General features: G+C 63.4%; 1 protein-coding gene across 5 annotated transcripts in view; it reads right to left on the reverse strand.

The window, feature by feature from the left end:
* The window catches only part of KAZN (kazrin, periplakin interacting protein), a 785,323-nt gene that overhangs the window by 50,544 nt on the left and 712,036 nt on the right, over positions 1–22,743 (reverse strand). For all 5 annotated transcript variants that reach the window (XM_041767723.1, XM_041767722.1, XM_041767724.1 and 2 more), the window contains 2 exons: positions 9,650–9,786; positions 4,931–5,101 (listed from right to left, as the gene is read on the reverse strand). In XM_041767723.1, the coding sequence (XP_041623657.1) occupies positions 4,931–5,101; positions 9,650–9,786 (308 nt within the window). The remainder of the gene's footprint in view (positions 1–4,930; positions 5,102–9,649; positions 9,787–22,743) is intronic.

Consider the following 22,743-nt stretch of genomic DNA (forward strand, 5'->3'; position numbering starts at 1 on the left):
GTCAGTCCTGCCGGATGGGGCAGGTGGCGGTCAGTCCTGTGGGATGGGGCAGTGGTCAGTCCTGCGGGACGGGGCGGGTAGTGGTCAGTCCTGCAGGACAGGGTGGTGGCAGTCAGTCCTGCGGGACGGGACGGGGCAGGTGGTGGTCAGTGTGGGATGGGGCCGTGGTCAGTCCTGCGGGACGGGGCAGGTGGTGGTCAGTCCTATGGGGTGGGACGGGGCGGGTGGTGGTGCCTCCGAGTTCTGAAGCACAGGGACCCCTTACATGGTCCTCTCACAACACAGCCAACAGAGACAAGAACGACAGAAGAGGCCGAGGAGCTGAACGGAACACAGGCGTGTGTGTGCACGCAGGGGGCTGCGGGGATCAGCTCCCCGCGGCCGTCCACACAGCGTTCCCTGGGCTGACCTCTTCCCCTGAACGCAACTTAGTGCTGGGACTCCCTCCTCCCTCTGAGCCTCTACCCCCTCCTCAACACTCTGCGCCTGGAGTTTCGAGCTACTGATGTCGTCGGTACATTGGCTCAAACACCCTCTGGCGACAGGAGTCAGGACCGGGTTCAAACTCCATCCTACGATTTAACTTGCTGCGTGACCCTGAGCGAGGCCTCACCAGTCGGACGGAGAACGGGGAGGGATCACTTCCACGTAAGGAGCACCCCCTGCAGTCGTGTGACGAAGCGGCCCAGCAACGTGCTTTAGAGTTTGGGCTCAGATATCGGCCTGTTCCCGTCCTGGTGGGGGCTCCGGCGTGAGGCCCCTCACCCCTCCGCGCCCTCCTCTGTCTGATGGGCGTCACACGGTTGCTCCAGAGAGCACGGGGCCGTGGGAAACACGCTCAGTAAGGGTCAGTGCCTGTTACCATAAGCGTCGACGTCACAAGCAGGAGCTGGACGTGGCCCAAGCCCCCAAAGGCCCAGGATGCCAGTCACACGACTGCGTGGTCCCTAAGTCACAGCTGGGGGCTGTGGATCCTTTATGTCCTTGCTAAGACGGGGTGACAAGACCTGGGGGGTGGGCAGCACCCTGCCCTGGGCCTCCCTGCGGGTTGGGCTGATGAAGGCCCCGGGTGGCTGGAGGGCCAGCTGGGGGCACACGGAGTAATCCGTGGTGGCGAGTGAGCCCGGGCGCTGGGAGCGCAGCTCAGCGGAATCCTTTGCTGTCGGGATTCCTGCCTGTCCCGGGACGTCTCTGCCGGCAAAAGGCCCAGAGGAGCCTGGTGCAGAACCTCCAGGGAGACGAGCAGGTCGGTCCACTGCTCCATGACGGCACCGTCCAGGGCCAGGAGGTGTGCTCGGCAGAAGCAGCGCCAGCCCAGAGCCCGGCCGTCCCCGTCATCCCCTCCTGCGTGACCCTGCCTGTCACCAGCCTCCCTACGCCTGACTCTCGCCTGGGCCTGTGGCGACCCCCAGTTTTACAGACAAGGAAACAGAGGCCCGGGCAGGTTAAAAGTGATTTGAGGTCGCTTGGTGACTGGCGAGTGGAAGGGACACGTCATCGTGGTGGCCCCGAGGAAGGATGTGGCTAGGGCAGGATGCCCGTCAACATCTGTGCGCACCTGCCCTGACGCACCGTCGCCTCCCCCCACCGTTGCCCTGGGAGGAGAGTGTTACAGTCCTGACTTCATACAAGTGGGGACTGAGGTTCAGAGAGGCTGAGTGCCCGTCAGAGGTCACACAGCCTGGGGAGGGCAGGACCCAACGGGGACTCCGTTAGCACTGAAGGGCCAGGGCGCAGACCGATGCTGAGACGGGGCTGCCCCTGCTCCACGCTAGAGAAACATTTACAGAAGAGGGGTTCTCACCTGGGGCGGGAGCTGCCCCCACCTCCCCGGAGCACTGGGAAACGTCCAGAGATTTGGGTCTTCCCGGCTGGGAGGGGTGACTGGCACCTCGGGGATGGAAGCCGGGGAAGTGGCTGGACGGCCCCGCCACAAAGGCTTCCGTGGCCCCAAGTGTCAGCAGGGCTGAGGGTGAGAAGCCCCGTTGACAGGAGACCAGGGCAACACGCACCAAGCTCCTGGGGGAGCCTGTGATGTGCGGGATGGCAGTCCTGTCCCCCTCCCCTCCCTGTGGAGGAGGCCAGTGGGGAGGGCCTGAGGGGCAAGCCACGGCGGGCGAGGGGCCTCCTTCCGGCCAGCAGCTGGGCGTCCCGTCGAAGGCCTTGCAGACGAAGCTGCCCCGTCAGGCGGCTCAGGGCCCGCCGGGCTCCCGCCTCCGCCTCTCCACCTGCTGGGCACTCGGGGCGAGCTCCTGCCCGCTGAGCCTATTCCCACCTCCCTAAGTGGGCACAAGAGTAAACGCCGGACTGGACGGACTGCTAATGGGCAGGCGCGCCCTTTAAGGTGGTGCACTTGTCCTGGAGTCGGTCGTGCTGATGGTTGCGCAGCCCTGGGGACATACCGAGATCCGCTCAGTCCTACATCTTGAAAGGACGAGTTTAAGGTACGTGAATCCTATCTCAATAAGGGAACACACACCCCACAGGGTGGTCCCACGGAGCCACGGTGGCTGCAGAGGGGAAACCATGCCACGAGCGGTAATGCCCGGTTTGGCCGGGAGGCGCTCTCAGGACTGTTGCCCCCGAAGGGCAGGTGGCTGAGTGGGAGCGTGGGGGCTGCCAGCACCGGACACCCAGAGGGCTTGGCTTCCTGGGGAGCCGAAGTCTTGGGCTTTCACTCAAGTGGAGCAGGCCCTTCAGAGCCACACGCGGCGGGGGAGACCCAGAGCCCAGCTCCCCGCAGAGGCGGATGGGGTGGGGGGTGACGCCTCCTCAGGAGCATCTGCTTAAGCCCATCAGGCCCCTGCTGCGTCGCATGGTCTTAGCGTCACGGGCAGGTGGGTATTCACCAGCTCAGCTCCCGTCGCCTTGGTGGCACCTCAGGGTCACTCAACACATCACTCCTCACCAGTGGGCACAGCTGGGGCCCCCAGGTACGAGGTAAACAAGTGACCCGTGATGGGCCCTTCTGCTACCCGGTGCTGCTTCAGACTTGAAGGAAAAAAACCGAAGTGAAATCAGGCTCGTCCTCCCCAGGAGGCGGCGCCGAGCAGGCCCCTGACTAGCACCTGGGCCTCCCAGGCCCTGCGGCCCCCCCGGCCGCTGCCTCCCATCACACCTGTGAGCTGACTTCCTCCTGGGGCCGGCGTGTGCCGGGCCGGCCGGAGCCGCTTGCTGCTGCTTGCACCGAGGACACGCGGCACACGCCCGGGGAAGGCGCCCTCCCTCTGCTCTCAGCCTGGCCAGCAGCGCCTCAAGCAGGCAGTCCTGGAAGCTCCAGGTGTGAAATTCTGCATCGCGGGCAACAGAAGGGACCTGCAGTCTGCTGGACACCCCGACACTGGGGCTGTCCTGCCTCTCAGCAAGGCCCTCCTGCAGCCGCCGAGCCCGAGGCAGACGTGGGCCACGCTGACTGCTAAGAGGCCAGTGCCCTAGGCTGCACTCACCGTACCCCTCCACACGAAGCAGGGGGGCTGATGCCTGCCAGAGGACAGGGCAAGACGGAAGCAGCTGCCCATTGTGGGCGCAGGGAGAGGAGGACAAGAGGAGATCTGGTTCCCAGTTCTCAAAGACCCCAGAAAGCCCCAGAATGCTTGACGCCAGTGCCCCGAGGTCAGGAAGACACATGTGCCATCCACGGGGCTCTGGGCACACCCGCACCCACTTCCAGGTCTGCAGCTGGGAAGGCTCCTGTGTGAGCGGCAGGCACCCCCGATGTCACCGGGCAAGGCACCCACCCTGAGAGGGGACCCAGCAGCTGCAGCTTCTTCCGGCCTGGGCAGTTCTCACCACGAGGGGTCAGTGTTGTACAGGACACCCAGGGGGGCCCCAGGGACCTGGCCTGCCACAGGGCGTCCCACGATCCCCAAAGAGACACCTTTGTGTCACCACGGCACCATGACGCACAGGAACCATGCTGAGCTTCCCCTGCACTAGTCCTTTGAACCCCCCAGGAGGGCCCAATGGGGTAGATGCGATGATCCCTATTTAGACTCCAGGGCAGGCCCCGGGAGGTCAAGGCCTGAGGTCACACAGCTGGAGAGCGATGGGGACTGGATTCAAATCCAGAACCCGTGGCCACCACCACACGGTTGGCGGGCACCGGTGTTCTGCAGGAGAACGTCGTGCTCTGAGAGCTACGTGGGACCCGCTCACCCTGCCTCTGTCCCACCCCCCCAGGAGCACCCTGCACGCTCTCCTCCCAGCCACGGTCACACTGAGCCCCTGGTGGTTTCAAAGGCACCTCCCCACATTCCGGCACCGAATAATGGGTGCTGAAGCCCAGAGGTCAGGGCGCCACCCAGGGTCACGCAGGAGTCAGCAGAGCAGGCTCCAGGGCTCTGGACCCCTTCCACCAGCCCCGGACTCGCACCCGGGCTCTTCTGTCCCCACATGCAGGCGGGGCACGTCCATGGGAAACACAGCGTTTGGAAGTTTGTTTTGGATTAGAAAAAAAATAATAACATTTTTTCCTTGACGACCCAAGTAAAACATTTCACTAGAGATTTCTTACAATCCTACCACCCAGAAATCACCACTCTTAATTTTTTGGTGCGTTTTTTCCCAAACGTTTTCCTAAACAAGTACGCGTATTTTAAACAAAAAAAGGGCTTTGTTTGCGGACAGCGGCCTGGGAGCCTGGGAGGGCGGATGGGCTCCCAGCTCACTCACCTGGTGCTCAGGTGAAGGAGAGGCTGTGGCCCCGGCTCAGGGGGCTCAGGGGGCTCAGAGAGCTCAGGGGGCTCAGGGGCCCACGCGGAAGGAAGCTGACGGAGCATCACAGACCTCGCGCCCAGCTGCAGCCCCTCCTCGCCTGCCCTGCCCGACTCCAGCGCGGGCCCCCGGGAGCCCAGCACACACCCTGTCCCCAGCGGGCCACACGGCTTCCAGCAGGGGCCGGGCACCCCGTGAAGGTGGGGCGGGCGCTCACCATGGCCAGCTCAGCCTCCAGCTCCTTCATCCGGTTGTCCTTGAGGTCCAGCTGGGAGCGCAGCGCCGTGGCGTGGTCCGTGGCCTCCTTGGCTTGGCGCCGCAGCTCCCACTTCTCACGCTCCAGCAGGTCCTTCTCCTTGGCCAGGGCTTTGACGGCATCCTCGCTCTCCTGCGGGGACAGAGCGCCAGGCCGTTAGAGCGGGGACGGGGGGCCTCGACCCCTGGACCCCTGGACAGAGGGAGGGGCTGTGCTACAGATTAGCCGGGGGACGGGACAGAGACCACCACTAGCAGATGCTCAGTAAACATGGTTTCCACGAACAGAGGAGCAAACGAACGTGAGGAGTAAGTTGCTTTTACCCCATCAAGTCTTGGGTGGGGGGTGATCCTAATGGTTTCAGAGAAAGGTTATAAAGATGAAATGATTTCACGTGTGGGAAATACGTGGCGTCTGAGGGAAGTTAGGGGGCTTTGTCCAGGTGCTTGGTAACGTGTGTGTCACCGTAAAGGGGAGTCAGAGCAGGAGACCCCCGTCCCCTCGCCCCGGGGTCCTGCAGCACCGCGCAGGGGCGCAGCCAAGGACGAGGCAGGCTGAACCCGGCAGCGCAGTGTGTCTGCAGGCGGCCCGGTCTCCTGCCCGTCCCTCGCCACAAGCCGAGATGCACAGGGAAGGGCCCGGGGCCCCAGCTGCGTCGTGCCAGAGCAAAGCCAAGGAACGACGGCTGCACTGGCGGCCTGACCTCCGGGGGCAAGAGCCAAGCGTCAGATCGGCAGGCACCTGTCCCGAGAAGAAGGGTCCAGCACAGGGCCCTGACCCAAGCAAGGTCATCCATTCCTCGGGGACCGGGTGACGTCCTCAAGGTCCCGTGTGCCTGGGGGCCGTGGGCAGGGGCGGCCGTCCTACCTTGTTCAACGGCCCTGTCGCCGAGGGCCTGACAGCCGGATGGCCAGAGCCGGGGAGGCCAAGGGCTGGCCTTTCCCTGGGGCCATCCCATCCCAGAGCCGAGGCTGGGGCCTGTGGTCTGGGACAGGGAGTGGGGGTCAAACCCTGGCTTTGCAGGGACAGGCTGCAGCGACTACGGGGCCTCGGCACCCTTGTCTGCAACACGGGCGTTATCTTGACACCTGAACGGGATCGTCCATGCGCAGAGCTCAGTGCGGCCCAGCAGTCCCTGCTGACGTCCTCTCTTGGCGGCCTGCACCCCCTGCCTCCCCCAGAGCAGCCCGGGGGACCCCAGTCTTTCAACCGCGTTCAGGGATGCTGTTGGCAGGCACGGGCCACGCAGACATCCTGCACCCGCAGACGTCTCGGAGAAGAACCCTGCAGCGCCGTGGGCAGGGATGCGCCCCTCCAGTCGGCGGCTCACCTGGGTCCCAGCAGGGCAGCCCCCACTGCTCAGGGCAGCCTGGGGGGCGCGGGGGACCGTCCCTTCCAGGACGCGCTGCTGGCACTGCTCTGGGCTCAGGCTGCCTGGGTGACGTGCACCTGCTCTAACCCAGTCCATGGCCACCTGCAGGGCACGGGCCGAGTCACTCAACTTCCCCACACCCGACCGGCCGCCTCGCTCCTGAGAGCGACAGCACCGCCCCCCGGGGGGACGGAGGCTCAGCGGGCCCGGCCATGCAAGCTCCAGAGCGAGGGACGGCGCTATCGCCCAGTCCCAGGGGGAGCTGCTCCCTGAAGTTCTGGAGGCAAGGCTCTGGGCGCAGGGAGGGAGGCCCCCGCGGGTTAGTTCTCCTTCCCGTGTGGAGGGGGGTCAGGTGGGGGCCGCGCACCAGGGACAGGGGCCCCAGCACCCACGGGGATGCAGAGCTCCTTCCCCGGGGGCCGAGCCACATCCTGGGCATCTGCCCCCAGCACCAGCCATGGGCCTGGATCATAGAAGGGCCCGGGAAAGGGGGTGCGGGACTGAGTAACTGCGTAAGGACCGTCCCTTAGAACTGGCTGCTGTACGAGGGGCTGCTTCTGAAACCTTGTTGCACTCGGAGGAAGGTCCCCTGGGGCCCTCAGGATCATCTTCGTCTCTGTGTCTGTCTGCAGTCGCTGACCGCGCTAGTCACGAGCAGACGGGGGAAGGCCCGTGGGTGAAGGCTCTGGGCCCCCTCCCTGATCACGTTCCCTGGCAGCAGGAGAACGACACGGAATGTTCCCAACACAGCCGTGTACGGTGCCGCAGCGTTTCAGGCAACTATCTGTGAACCTCACAACCCCGTGAGTGTGATAGGGGTCTCGGTCCTTGCAGGCAACTGAGGCAGGAAAGCCACAGACAGGAGACTGGCCAGGGAGGCTGGAGCCAGATGGGGATCAGGGTGGCCGGGACTTAGGACGGGAGGGTGTGTCCCGCTGTGCCGGGCCTCAGATGCTGGCACGTGGGGCTCAGTGGACAGAAAGAGGAGGGGGCGGCAGGGGACACGGGCCTGGCTGGAGGACAGCAGCCTCGCCACCCAACGGCCCTGTGTCCGGCCCTTGGTCCCCCACCCGGCTGCCTGTTTTGCTGTGAGAACTTCCTCAGCTGGATTCGTGGAGACTCCCAAAGCCCCCTCCGACCTGCGCCCATGTGCCAGGGAACATGCCTTAGGCACGACTTTCTGTGAGCTTCCTGGGGGGCCCCCAACCCCCCATCTCTCAGCAGCCTGTGTCCGTGCTGACCTCAGGAGCTCAGAGAACTGGGGTCCTCCTACCTGCTCCAGGCAGGCCTGCAGGGGTCCCCCAGATGAGCGGGGTGGGCCGTGGCAGGACCAAGCACGTGGGACACCTGAGGGTTCCCTTAATCCTGTGCACGGGGACACTCATCCTGTGCATACAACGGAAGTCATTTTTTTTTTTTTTTTTATCCAGTTGCAAGGTCTTGGAAGAGACAGGCTGAAGCCAGGGCTTGTGGTTTTCACGTCTCTGGCTCTCAATATGTGGCTGTGGGTCAGTCTCTGGCCCCTTCACGGCCCCAGTCCTCCCATCTGTAAAATGGGGTTGGACCTGGCAGTGATTAAAGACCGTCCCAGTGTTGCTATTTCACTGATGTGCTGGAAGCACAAGAACAATGTGCCCCACGTGACGTTTAAGACGGTAACTTAAAAAATTGTTTTCCAAATTCCATTTTTTTTTTTCTGAATGGATCTGGAGGGTCTTCTGGAGGCACTGCGTACGAGGGACAGCTGCCATTGAGCTGTGGCCATCTACGGCTGTCCCGGTGGCTGCTGCAGCTACCACCCTGCCCCCTGTTGCTGGCTGGACATGGAGGGGGGAGTGGCTCGTTACCTGGGAATTAAAAAAAAATGGCACGGTCCTGGGGGACGGTAGATCTCTGTGGAAATTTTTTCAAGTACGAGCACAATGAGAAAAACAAATTTGATGACCTGCTGCAAGACAGAAGCGCTTGCTTGTAAGCCCCGGGATGGCCGCTGGAGTGCTCACACGCCGCCTGTGCTCGGTGGCCGGGCAGCCAGCAGTGGACATAACCCATCTGCTTGACTAAACTCCTACTCAGCCCCCAGAGCCCAATCCTAGGTCACCTCCTCTGTGAAGCCCCCAAGGTTCCTCCCCTGCAGGCAGACTTTCCTGCTGTCTCTCCGCACACTGTCGTTACGGGAGCAGTAACGCGGGCTAGGATTTACGGAGCCCTGGCTCAACACCAGACGCCACGCTGGGGGCTTTGCTTTCATCACCTCGGCCAGTGTTCCGCACGCCCCTGCACGCTCTGAGGCTCTCCGGGGTTAGGCAAGACGCCCTGGGACACCCCTAGGGGGCGGAATCTGAACCCGGGCCTGCCAGAAGCCAGAGTCCACACTGTCTGGGCTGCACTGGCCCGTCCAGGCTTGTCTGCCCAGCAGGCCAGGGGCCCCCAGCTGGGGCTGTGCCCCTTTCAGCTCCATACCCAGGCCCAGGCCACATACATCGGGAGCCTCCTCAGGCGAGCATCAGGTGACACGGGAGTGAGTGTGTGTTTGGGGGCTGGAGAAGCTAGACCTCGGGATGGCAGAGAAGGTGTCCTGTACGCTGGGGGGTGGTGGGGTGGGTGGGTGGGGTGTCTGGGGGGGGCGGTGGGCAGAGAGGGAGGAGGAAGGGAGGGGAGGAGAGGGAGCTGGTATCTGAGGCGGGGAAGGGAAGAAGCTGGGGTCTGGGGGGGAGGGAGGAACAGGGGGAGGGAATTGGGGAGTCCGGGACAGGGAGGGAAAAGTGGGTAGGGGAGGAAGAGGGAAGGAGGATGGGGAGGGAGGGGAGGCGGAGGGGAAGAAGGGGGAGGAGAGGAAGGGAGAGGGGAGGAAGGGGGAGAGGAGGGGGAGGGGAGGAAGGGAGGATGGGGGAGGAGAGAAGGGGGGAGGAAGGGGGAGAGGAGGGGGAGGGGAGGAAGGGAGGATGGGGGAGGAGAGAAGGGGGGAGGAAGGGGGAGAGGAGGGGGAGGGGAGGAAGGGAGGATGGGGGAGGAGAGAAGGGGGGAGGAAGGGGGAGAGGAGGGGGAGGGGAGGAAGGGAGGATGGGGGAGGAGAGAAGGGGGGAGGAAGGGGAGGGGAGGGGGAGGGGAGGAAGGGAGGATGGGGGAGGAGAGAAGGGGGGAGGAAGGGGGAGAGGAGGGGGAGGGGAGGAAGGGAGGATGGGGGAGGAGAGAAGGGGGGAGGAAGGGGGAGAGGAGGGGGAGGGGAGGAAGGGAGGATGGGGGAGGAGAGAAGGGGGGAGGAAGGGGGAGAGGAGAGGCGAGGCGGGGGGGGGGGCAGGGCCCACCTTGCGGTGCTGCTCGTAGTTGCGGATGAAGTCGCGCAGCTGCTCCTCGCGGCTCTCCAGCGTGGCGTACAGCTGCTGCATCTGGCTCACCAGGTCCGTCTTCTCGCCCTTCAGGCGCTTCCGGTCGGCCTTCATGGCTGCAGGGCACAAGAGCGAGTGAGCGCCTGAGACCCTGCTGCCCCACGGTCCCGGATGCCGAGGAGGGACGCCGCCTCTACCGTCTTTTTAAGAGACCGAAAACGGGGTTCAGGAAGATGGCGTTTCTGCGCCGCGTGCCATGTCCCTTAGTGGCCTTCCCAGGACTCGAACCCGGGCCGCCCGTCTCTAGACTCCGTTTCCACCTCTCGGGTTTACTGATCCAGTCGGGGCAGCAAGTCCTAGATGGAGCATCCCTCCCAGCCCGGACTGAAGGGGTCTCTGCAGGGAGAGGGAGCTGGGTCCCGGCCCCGGAGGCTGCGGGCGCCCGCCTCCCCGCTGAGGGAGCCCCCGCGGTCCACTCTGAGCCCCGGGACCGCTCAGCCCAGCACGACAGCCCATCGTCTGGCTCGTTTCCTCCGCGGGAGAAGCACTCGATTAAAAACACACAGCGACATACGACACGGAAAGTATGCACAGCGGAACAGGTACGACGTCAAAACGTAGACCTGCTTCCAAGGCCACCGCCAGGGACGTAAAAAGGGGATGGGAGGAGACACGTGCACTCCGTCCCTCTGATACGGGGCTTGCGTGTAGAACACATAAAGAACTCCTACAACCCAATAACGAAAAAGACCACCCGAGTAAAGCAGAGGCAAACGGTCTGAACAGACTTTCCTCCCAGAGATGGTCAATGAGCGCCCAAAAAAGAGCTCGGCATCGTTTGCCAACGGGGAAATGCAAATCGAAACCCGAAGAGATACCGCTTCACACTCACGAGAACGGCCAAAGTAAACAAGATAGACTCAAGTGTGGGCAGGGATGTGGGGAAACTGGGACAGCTGCTGGGGCCGGATGGAAGGGTGCTGCCACCAGGCGGAAGCCGGCCTGGCAGTTCCACACGTGACTCAACATCAAGGTGCCTTGTGACCCAGCAGTCCCCTCCTAGGCACACGCCGAAGGGAAATGAAAACATACGCCTACACAAACACACAAACACAAATGTACACAGCAGCATGGGTCCCAGAGGCAAAGGGTGAAAAACCGCCCCAACATCCACCGACCGATGAATGGATTAAATGCAAAACCCCACGTGGTGCGTCCTTACAATGGAACATCATCTGACAACGAAAAGAAGTACCGCTGTAGGCCGCACCGTGGGCGAACCCCGGAATCATTATGCTAAGTGAAAGGAGCCGGTCACACGGTGTGTGATTCCTCGTACTTTAGCAACAGTGCACGGTGGGGACGGCCACGGAGAGAGTACGCCAGTGGTGGCGAGGGCTGGGGGCTGGTGCTGCCGGGGATGTGCGGAGGCGGGGTGGTAGCTCAGCGCATGGGGTTTCTTTCGGAGGTGACGCCAATGTCCTGGTGTTGATGGCGCCGATGGAGGTACAGTCCGTGAATATACTAAAAACCACTGAACCGCACACTGTGAATGGGTGAATTGCATGATATGTGAATTATGGCTTAATGAGGCTCACTGTCTCTCGCGTGCACACACACACACACACACACACACACACGCACACACACGGGGCCGCGAGCCCTAGGCAGCCGCCGGTCAGGCAGGGTGGCTTCCGCTCCCTGCAGACTCCGTCTCCTTGTGCCCTGTACACACTGGCTCTTCGGCAACGGAGGTTGCTGTGCTCGGGGCAGGCTCTGGCTGCAGGGTGGGCTTCACTGCCTTTTCCCAGGGGCCCCAGAACTCTGTTCCCTCCCTGGAGAGGACACTGAGGAGGGAATTGTGGAGACACTAGGGAGGAGGGCAAAGCAACTCCTTGGTTCCAGAAGCTTCCAGCGTGAGAAAGCATAGAGCAGTTAAGTCATTTTCCCGAAGTCACGCAGCCATGTCTGACCCCCAAGCCCACACAACGGACCCTACATTATGCTGCCCTTACAGGGAACGTCCCACATCTGGAGGGTCCTGGCCCCACGGCGAGCTGAGGGCAGCGACAAGGGGTGGGCAACGGCTGTGCCGCCCCACCTCGTCCTGGACAGTCAGCCCTGCAATCTCAGCCTGCCAACATGAGAGGCTGAGCCGCCGGGGGTGGCCTGAGGACCAGGGCCCCTGGGCTCCTGGCCTGGTGTTTGGCAGAAGCTGATGTCCCTCTGGCCCGAGGGGGCCTCCTTCATCCTCCAGCCCGTTGCCTCCCTCCCCGCAATCGGGGTAGAGCAGGGTGGAGGCAGGGCAGCTGGGGCCACGGGGAGCCCCACGCAGCGGGGACCCTGGTGCCTGGGCAGCCCTTCAAGTTCCAGCTTTCGGCCTCCCTCCCGCAGCTGGGCCGTGCCCCTCAGGCAGCCGGGAGGCGCAGCAGCTTGGATGGGCAGCGCGGGGACTCCAGGCCTGCAGGGCTGGGCGCGTACGGGACGGGGACAGCGTGGGGACGGAGAGCTCATCTGTTGTTCCTCCTGTCGGGCAGGGGCAGGGGTGGGAGGGGCACAGGGCTGGCCTAGTGCTGTGCCCCGTACCCCAACACGGTGTCACCGCGTTCCCAGTGAACTTTAGGAAACCCAACGTCTGGAGACCTAAGTGGCTCGGGAGGAACCTTACAGAAGAGCCCAGGCCCAGCCGAGGCCTCGGACATTTCCATCTGCATGTGTCACTAGATCCTAGGTCCTGGCGGTGCTCCTGGGACAGGGGTGCGGGGTGGGGGGGCATCTATCACCCCACTTTATAGGGAAGGACACTGAGGCCACACAGCCAGTAAATGGCAGGGCTGGGTTGGTCCGGGCGCCCAGCTCGTGGGCTTCAGACTGTGGAGGGGAGCAGTTCCTGGGGCGGGGGGTGCTGACCTGAGCAGTCCCCGCTGTGGCTCACAGGGGAGACTCGGGGTGGGACCCTCCACCCCAGGGAGCAGCTGCTGCTGAGCACGTGTCATGACTCCCCCGGGGAGCGCGCCTCCGCCCTCTGGTTGGACGTGAGTCCCCTCTGGGCTCTGATTTGCCTCCTTCCTCAGCCTTTCTGACAAACACCAAATTCCAGGCTTTGCTCTTGGCTACTGGAGCCTCTGGGGGGGGGGGGGTTGCCGCCCCGTGTCCTCCGCAGCACTGCTGGGCCCTCCTTCGCGGCGGCCGAATGGCCTTGGGGAGGGGCGATGGCGAGGCAGCATCCTGGTGGCCCCCACGGGGCCCTCGCACCTCTGGGCGTCTCCAGGGGCTGCTGCACGGGCCACCATCCTGTCCTTCGGTGGAGCAGGTGCGTGTGCACCTGTGTGCCAGGGCCTCGGCGGTGGGGATGGGCCACTCCCGCCAAACGGCTGGTTACGCCCCTTCTGTGTGCCAGGCTCCACGCCCGCTGCGGTCGGGGGACAAGGATGGACAAGACACGGTCCCGACCCCGTGGGCTGCTACACAAGGCACAGCCCTAGCAGGCGGGGATGCTCCACTCCACCCGTCCTCCTCACCACGAGAACCCGACGTGCTCAGTATCCCAGGCTCCCTTGCAGCTAGAAGGGGCCCATGTCCAGTTTTGGCCACTAGGATGTCCAGGGGGTCTCCTGGGAAAGCCCTCATTTTCTTTTCCTTTTCTTTTTGAGACAGAGGGAGAGGGGGAGAGAGGGAGAGCGGGTGAGCAGAGGTGGGGTGGGGTGGGGGGCAGAGAGAGACGGAGAATCCCAACATCCCAAGCAGGCCCCACGCACGACCCAGGGCTTGACCTCACGACCCTGAGCTCACGACCTGAGTGGAAGTCAAGAGCCGGATCTTAACCGACGGAGCCCCCCAGTCGCCCTTCTCCTGCTCCCTATAAAAGTCCTGGCAGGCGGCAGCAGCTCCTCCCTCTGCCCTTCCGTTTCCTTCCTGCTACGAACACATACGCGAGATCCCGAGGCACAGCAGCCGTTTTGTGGACACAAGAACGAAGACACAGAGCGGAGAGACAGACGGAACGGGCTGGACCCCCCCCCCCGATGGCACCATCTGGGCCAGGATTCCTTATGATGGGAGAAAAATAAACCCTGCTGTTGGCGGGATTTCCCGCTTCGGGCGCCCACCACGCTCCTGACGGACACACGGGGGCAGGCTGCGAGCAGCGCTCCCGCCCCCACCACGCACGGCTGTGCCCCGCGGTTCCCGCACACGAGCTCTCGCCGTGGGAACCCCTGCCCTGCGAGTTCTGGACCCCGCCAGGCTGAGGACCGGGAAAGGCGAAAGCGGCACCTCTGGGAATGAAGGCCCAGCGAAGATCCCTCCAAAGGGGAGACGCGGCCCGTCGGGAAGCACAGCGGGAGCCGAGCAGCCGCTGTGAGATGCGCCGCGGCCCTTCAGAGGCACGCACGTCGTTCCCACTCAGCGAACCTCCACGGAGAAGTGGGACCTGGGGGCAGGCCTCGGGGGGCCCGCACCGGCCGAGGTGGGGAAGTGCCCGACTGCCCCCAGGACCAGGGGCTGGGCCGCGCCGTCAGACGGGGCTCCCTCGGGGGCGGCCCCGGCATCCCATGTAGCTCTTGAAGGAAACCAGGAGGCCCGCTCGATGGGTCCCCAAGAAATAGTTTCACCTAGTGATTCGCACGGGGCGCGTCCTTCCTCCCTCTGCCACGGGCCGCGTCTGCTCTCCTGCAAACCCGATCCCAGATCCCACGTTCTCTCTCCAAGGGTCACTAATGCGAGGTGGGGTCTGCGGGGCACGAGCCTCCCTCTCTCAGCCGCCTCCCCACTCGGCCGAAGCCCCCAGCTCCACTTCACCCTCCCAGTCAACCGGCTTCACCCAGGCGTGTCCCGTCCCAGCAGCCAGGCCGCCGGAACCAGTGCCGCGGTGACTCCAGTGGGAATGTGGGGGCTCCGAGGGTGGGAGGGAGGGCGTGCGGGGAGGGACTTCTTTCTCTAACTCACGGGAGGCCTCGTGCACGCGTGAGATGGGGAGGGACCCGCCCGCCGCGGCCCCGCGGAGACGGAGCGTGTCTGGGGATGCCACTCCCTCAGGCTTCTGCGGTGGGCTGTTGGGCGGCGCACCCCCCTTCCTGTCCTGGCCTAATGTGCTGCAGCTCCTCGCAGACATGGGGCGGGGGGCAGGGGTGCAGCGTTAGCCCCCGGTTAGCTTCTGCAGATGCGCATCCGGAAGGGCATCCAGGAGGGCATCTGGGAGGGCGGAAGAGGGCTCTGGGCCCTCGCCCCTCACTCCCGCCAAGGGTCCAGGACCCCCTCAGCTGCAACGCCCAGGTGGAGGGAGGCCTCAGCCCGCAGGCAAGGGAACCGGGAGGCTGGTGCCTGCCTCTGAGCCTCTGGGGGCCGTGCACCTCGAGGGTACAGGATGTTATAGGGCACGCTTGAGCACGAGGGGACTTCTGTTACCCACCAAGGCAGTGCGTGCAGAGACAACCTCGCTGGGGACGGAGGGACCAGGTTCCCAGCCCATGGCCCCCAGCGGGAATGTGGCCGACTCTGTGAGCTTCCTTGGGCTTCTGAGGGCCTGGGAGGCAACACCTCAACCACTGTCCCCCATCCCCGTTGCAGACCTGTCCACGGCCTGGACCAACACCACCCAGTGGGGCAGGATGGGCATCAGCGTGGAGTCCGAGGATCGGGGTCCTGTCCCTGACTCTGAGCCCCGGAGCAAGTCACTAGCCCCCCACCCCAAGACTCGATTTCTTAGATGTTCAAACGAGTCCCGTGTGCCAGGCACTGCTCTAAGCCCCCGACCCGCTTCTGTCACTCAGCTGTCACAACCACTGCATGAGGTCATGCCAGGTTACAGAATGAGAAACTAGGCACCCAGGGAGACTGGGCAACCCGGCCCCGTAGTGAGCGGTGGTGCATCTGGCCCCCATGCACCCTCCCTCCGACTCTATTGCTCCGTCGCTTGCAAAATCATCCACCGCCGACCAACCTCCTGCAGTCCCGCTGGCCCCGTGTGCTCCTCGGGACCCGGAGTGTGTGTGTGTGTGTGTGTGTGTGTGTGTGTGTGTTGGCAGGACGAGCACCTGCCTTATGGAGGAAGAAATTGAGGTCCAAACGGTTAACTTCCTCACCAAGACCCTCACAGCTCAAGTTGCTCAAGGATCCCGCCCGGGACTTGCATCCCTGACACCTGACCTTGAACCCCTCTCACCCTGGCCCACCCTACTGTGAGAGCACGGCCGCTGTAAACAGCAGAACCCGCATCGATCCACAAAACTACTGGATGATCCAAAAATCCACACCACTCACTCCTGCTGCCAGGCGGTTCCCGCAGCCTCTCACGGTCCCGAGGGGGCCTTTGCAGGTTTCCACGAAAGGCGGCCTGACATTCTCGCGCACACCGCGTGACTGCTCTGTGGCTGCTGGATGGAGGGTGCATGTGCACGCGTGTGTGCGTGTGGGCGTGCAGGTCGGCAGCTCCTACAGAATCCTACCCACCCCCCCACCCCCACGGCCTGCAGGATCCCCAGCCCAGGACACACGGTCAGACTTCCCAACGGTCCGACCCCGGAAGTCTGCAGGCCCGGCTCTGGATGGTCCCGAACCAGGAGACCTTATGAAAAGCCCCAGGCTGGTGCACCCCGGACTGGACCTGGACCCCGACGACCCCCAGGGCTCTGGGCAGGGGCGGGCTGGTGCTGGGCGGGTTGGGGACCTCAGCCCCGGAGGACGATCCCGGCTGCCGCCAGCAGGGGGCGCCCCTTTATTCCCATTCGACCTTCGGGGCGGGTCTGGCCTGCAGCTGCGGATTCCAGGAAAGGAGGGCTGAGCAATCCTTCTGGAAAAACACCCTCCAAAGGGGCCCGGGGATAAGAACCAGGGCGCAGGGAGTCTAGTCCGTGGTCCTGTATCGGCTCCGCGGGGCCACAGGTGGGGCTGCGCTTGTGGCGAGCACGGCGGCGAGCTGCTCAATCACTATCTGTACGCCCGAAACTAGCGTTAACACTGGGTGTCAACCATACCCAGATTTAAAAAAATTCCATTAGACCATTTTTTAAGAAATAAAAGAAAGAAACCAACTCTTCCAACTCCACTTCCCTCTACAGAGCGGCAAAGGGCAGACCCAGCATCGCCCAGCAAGCAGCCCGGGTCTCTCGATTCTCAGGCCAACGTGGTGGGGCACAAAGCGTCAGCTCTGGAGTCTAAGCGTAGGTGAACCTCAGTTTCTTCATCTGTAGAAGGAGGACTGGACTGGACGTGCACTCACTCCTGCTCGATACAGAACAGGCTGCTGCATCTGGAGTGAACGGTCAGGCGTGGACCCCAAGCACGTGGGGGGAAGAGAACCCCGGAGAGACGCAGCTGCGTGGCGAGGGCGGTTTAGCGTCCAGCTCTTGATTTTGGCTCAGGCCTTGACCTCAGTCAGAGTCGTGAGGCTGAGCCCCGCGCTGGGCCCTGCGCTGGGTGTGGAGCCTGCGTGGGACTCTGTGTCCCTCTGCCCCCTGCCCCCACTCCATCCCACCCCATGCTCTCTCTCCAAAATAAAAAAAGGAAAAGAAAAAGACATAGTTTCAGATTCACAGCGCAGAGCCCTGGATTCTAGTCTGGCCCCGCATGTAACTTCTCTGGGCGTTTCTCTTGGCTGTTAAGCCGGGGGCGATAACCTCTACCTTGTGAAGCTCTGTGTGACATGACCCAGCACCTGAATGCAGCAGGTGCTCATTAAATGTTAGCACCTTCTCCTGTCTTCCAGCTCCCCATGGCTCCCAGGCCTCAGGAGGCCTCAGCAGACACTGGTTGGCTTGACCAACAGGCTGGAGATTCTGGGAAAAGGGCCCAGAGAAGAGGCCGGGGGCAGGGAGAAGGAAGGACCCACAGACTCGTGGCCCCAGGACAGGCGTAGCCGGGTTTATTTTGGTTCTTCCTGTTTGAAAGCTGAGCAAGGTGAGTTCAGAACAGGGAGAGGTGAAACAGGCTCTCGCCCTGTCAGGTGGTACCGGGGGAGGAGGGAAAAGCCAACCAAGCACTCGGGCAGGTGCAAGTCTCACCACCGTGCACCTGCTGAACCAGGCCTGGTCAGACGTGCACGTGGCTGTGTGGCCCGGGCTCCGACCTGGGGTGGCTCTGCCTCTTGTGAACAGAAACTTCTTTTTATGTCTCACCGCCAGGTGGAGCGGATTGATTGGCCAACTCAGCCAGTGAGTGGCAGCATCGGCACTGGACTCCGGCACTTTGGTATTCGGGTCCCCACGGCTTCTCTCTCCAAGTGCAGCCTAGAAAGAGCCGGGTACTGTGACCTTTTGCAACCTCTTGCCTGCGTCAGGAAAGGCGAGTATCCGGAATACAGGGTCCCCATTCCCCATACCTGACCGTGCAGACATGACTAATCAACCACACTCTCCAGGAACCTGGCTCGACTGGAGATGTCTGCCACGGCCTGGGGAGGGAAACGCGGACTGCGCTGTGCTCGCTTGGTTGCGTCCAAGGTGAACGGAGGGTTCCTGGGTCGACTTACATATTTCTGTGCCCGGCCCTGACGGGCAGTGTAAGATCCTGGGGGGCAGGGACCTGCCCTGCCTTTTCACCACTGTCCCCCAGCATTAGGACGGTGCCTGGCCGGTAGTAAGTGCACAGTAAATACCAGCCAACGAGTGTCAAAGAGGTGGACCTCCCTGGGGACGTGGGGACCTGCTCCACAGCCCTCGGCGAGCAGCGTCCAGTATTTCCTGCACCCCGGGGGCAGAGCCTGCTTTCCTTTGCGTGCCTCCCCTGACCCGCCCTGGGCTTGACGGGGCAGGCTAATTTCCCTTGTGCCTCCTGACAGGCCCCACGAGCCTTGGTGCTCTCAGACCTGACTGCAAAAAGGCGACAGCTCTCGCCAAACTGCCTTGGGCTCTGTGCACTGTGTCCACGGCCACTTCACGTTGCTCCAGCCACATCCCGGGCAGGACACAGGAGACTCCAGCAGACACCAGCTCCGGCTGGCCCAGGGCACCAGTAGGTCAGAGCTGGGGGCGGATCCCAGACACTGTGCTTCCAGCACAGGCAAGACCCAGCGTCCAGGAGCAAGGTGGCCTCCTTCTCCCCCGGGGCTCCCCTGATCCCAGCCTGGCCACAGCTACGCGTTCCCTTCGCCTCAAGGCCACCCACTCTCCTGCTGGCTCCCTGACCCCCACGCTGGATGGTCTGTTGAGGCCGCCAGGCTTGGACAGGCCCGGACCCATCGGAAACTGAGGCCCCCCTTCTGTTACAGAGCCCGCTCCGATATCCAATTCCCTGCACCTGGCTCGTGCCTTCCGCCAGATTTTTCCCAGCGTGGCAGGAATGTGCAATTCTCTCTCACATCACGGAAAACCTGCAAGTGACCCCGCGCAGCTTGCTCTCCAGCTCTCATTCCATCTCTTTTTCCTTTAGGGGCATAACCTCTGGGTTGTGTGCCCTCGTGCCTCATTTCTCCCCTCCCTGGAGACCACCTGGACTTCTCCTCGACTGGTTCTTCTCAAGGTCACCGTAACCTCTGTGCTGTGAACCCCACGGCCCCGTCTGTCATGCTCAATGGGCACAGGGGACGCCTTCTTCGTGGGCCCTCCCAGCCCCCTTCTGCTTTCTTCTCGTGTCTCTGGCTGCTGATCTCTCTGAGGGGTGGGGCTCCAGGCACGAGAACCTTGTCCTTTCGCACCGTTTCCGGTGGCTCGTCCAGCCTCCCCCCTGTAGGTCCAGCCCTGCGCTCCGCATCCCGGCTGTGGGGCTCCAGCCTGGCCCTCGGCCCCCACCCCACCCCCCGCCTCCCCACGCCTCCTCCGGGGGTCTAGCGGCACCTACAACTCAGCATGTCCGGGAGGGAGACCCAGCCACCCCCCTACGCCCTGTTCCACTCGGTCCGCCTCAAACCCAATTCATGGTAACCTTTGCCACCCGGTCCCTCTGGCCCCAAACTCCAGAATCTTCCTTCACTCCACTTCTCTCACGCCCCACACCCAATCCCTCAACAAGCCGAGTCAGCTCTACCTTCCACATGGTACCAGAATCTGGCCACATCTCACCACTCCTCAGCCCCACCCTGGTCCGTGTCACCACCACCCTGTGCCTGCGTCACGTGGTCGCTTCCCAACGGGTCTCACAACCCTGCAGTGTAGCCAGCTCAGCGGGGAGCGGTCCTCTTCGATGCAAATCAGAGGATGACTTACCTGCCCTCTCCCAAGGCTCCCATCGCACTGGTGAGCAGGTGCACGGAGCCCCTGGGATGGTCTCCCGGAGCCAGGTGTTGGTGGCCCCTGCTGCACACCTCTCTGACTCCCCCCCTCCCACCACCCACCTGGCTCCTTGCTGTTCTGGGCTCAGGCAGCTGAGGCTCCTTCCTCCAATGGGCCTGGACCTGGACCGTCCTCCCGCCCAGGACGCCCGCCCCCTCCCAGGTCTTTCCTCCGACGTCACTTTCTCAGCGAGGCTGTGGACACCCTCCTCCCCCTCCTCAGCCCCGTCCATGCTCCGTGGGCTCCCCCCCCAACATGCTGTGTCCTGTGCAGCACCGAGGAGGCCTGGGAGGGCTGCCCAGTGCTCTCCTCGTCGGAGCTCCAGGGCGCTTCTTCCAGGGTTTCCAAGCGTGTGTGGAGTGGGTGCCCGGGGCCCTGCACCAGACCAGCAGCCCGGGCCCCCGGCCCCCAGACCAGCCTAGATCGCAGGGCCTGGGCCCCACCTCGCAGTGCTGCGGTAGCCGGGAGGAGGCACGGCCCACACAGATGAGATGTGTGACGTGGGGGCTTGAATAGGGTGAGGAAGGGGCCACATATCTCCAGCTCCCCTCCCTGGATTCTGTAGCTTAGGGGCTCTGGAGAGGCCCACCCCCGGGTGTAGAGCGTGCGGCTGTGCACGGGGCCCCGGCAGGCCCGTCGCTAGGAGAGGGAGTGTGGGGGGACCTGCAGGGCCACCGGCTGCCAGGAGGCCGCCCTTCCAGGACTGCACGGGGCCCAGCACTGCCACGCTTTCCAACTTTTCCAGACAATTCCATGCTCTTTAGTTTTCAATTTTGGCCATTAATCATGCTACTCAACCACGGCCGTGGGCCTCGTGTGGGTGCTGGCCCGCTGCTCGGAGCAGGTGTCTACAGAGGATGGGACGCAGGTCAGGCATGGGGCCACCTGCAGCTCTGAGACCAGGGTGAGACCAGGGCCAGCTCGGCGGAACCAGGGTGTGTGGACAGAAGCCTGGCTCCGAAGCCCAGCTCCACTATTCACTAGCTGTGTGACCCTGGGTAACTTCCTGAACCTCTCTGTGCCTTTCGGCTCCCGTACAAAGCGGGGATAGCAGTTTGCACCTCGCTCTACTGCAGCGACCCGCAAAGGAGAGCAAAAGCTCGAGCGGCACCTCCAACTGCGTAGCTGTGCCTTGCCATTCTCAGTGGCAGCCAGCAGAGGGGCCTCGAGGGGGAACAGGCACCCTGTCGGGGGCTGCTGTCTGGGAGGCCGGGCAGGGTGGTGATGGGAAGAGGGGTGTGTGGCCTTCATCCATCTCCAGAGTCCCTGTCTCGGGCTTCGACGCCAGGGGCTCCCGACGAGCAGATGAGCAAACCTGAGGTTGGATGGGTGAGGCGGCCGACTGGGGGGGGGGCGGACACAGATACCTGCAGGGAGAGCGGGGAAGAGGTGCTGCAGGGGTGGAGGGGGTCCTAGTTGGGGGTGGGCCCCGAGGACCCCATAGCTCTGCAGTTACCCGGAGCTCACCTGGAGGCCCAGAGGATGGCGGGGGGGGGCAGGAGCCAGGACCCCACTTCCTGCAGAGGGAAATGGGAGGGCTGAGGCGGGGGGAGGGGAGGGGGTGTTTGTTTTCCAGCCTCCAAAGGCGAGTCCAGGAAATGTCCTCCTTCCTCCGAATCACCACTAAAAATAGTGGCAGGGGATGGGGCTGGAACACTGACATTCCCTAGACCCAGGGTGAGGGTGGGGGTGTGGCGCAGAGATTTCTGGAAATGCAGCATGGCCACGGCCTCACACCCCACACGAGGACTATTCTTAACGGCTCACGTTGGTGCGTAAGGTCATTCTCGGGCAAGACAACGGCCTGGGGAGAAGGAGGAGGAGGAGGAGGGAGAGGAGGAGGAGGAGGAGGAATAGGAGGGAGGAGGAGGGAGAGGAGGAGGAGGTGGCAGAGAATGGTCTCCAGGCAGGGAGGCCCACCAGCGTGCTGTGTGGCCTTGGGGACGCATACACCCTCTCTGGGCTTTGGCGCCATACTCTCAAGATGGCCCATCAAGCTCTCTGGAACCCTCGGGAGGCTGCCCTGCGAGCCTAGTGGTTTGGGAATTGGCCTCACCCGGCTTCTCTCCAACAGAGGCGCGGCAGGGCTACGCAAGGTTAAATGCAGGCGGGAGACTGTGGTCATGGTGCGCCTCTTCCCAGGGGAGTTGGGGAGAGGGGCCGGAGACGTCTCCAGAAGGACGATCCTGGAGGAGGCTGCCTGGGTTCAGCCCACTTTTGCCGTCCACCAGAGGCGTGGCCTGGAGCAGGTCCTAGCATCCGGGACTTTGACATCTGCGCAGGAGGGGCTGAAACAGTTCTCCCAGTGCGCACGTCCGACAAGCACGCCTCGGGTCGACCAAGGATCTGCTCTCAAGATTCGCGACGGCACCGTGTGTACAAGCTCCAAACTGGAAGCCGCGTGAGTAATGCTCAGCAGAGGGCCCGCACCCACCAGGTGTGGCTTGATGACCCACACGGACGACCCCGAGGCCTAGGAAGCCAGACACGAGGGCCCACTCGCTGCGTGAGTCCCTCGACGGCACACAGAGGAGGCGAAATGAAGGAGGGAAGAGGCCGTCCCTTGAGGGACGCAGGCGGGAAGGGGCCACGGGATGGCTTTCGGGATCTGGGTGCCGGTGTCCTACACGTGTGCTCCGTTCGTGACAGTTCGCCGAGCTGTAAACTTGCACTTTGCTCTACGCGTGTTCTAAAGAAGGCTTCAGAAATAGCATCTACCTCCTCGGCTGGTTGGATACACGCATCACGCCTGGAACGGGGTCCCGGGTGGGGGGAGCACCCAGGAAACATCAGCTCTTATCACCTGGGGGGGACTAGGCGGCCCCCGTAGCAGCGGGTGACACCCCACGAGATGGGCAGGTCCAGGGG

This window comes from Vulpes lagopus, chromosome 8 (genome assembly GCF_018345385.1).
Source record: "Vulpes lagopus strain Blue_001 chromosome 8, ASM1834538v1, whole genome shotgun sequence".
In the NCBI taxonomy this organism is placed as follows: Eukaryota; Metazoa; Chordata; class Mammalia; order Carnivora; family Canidae; genus Vulpes; species Vulpes lagopus.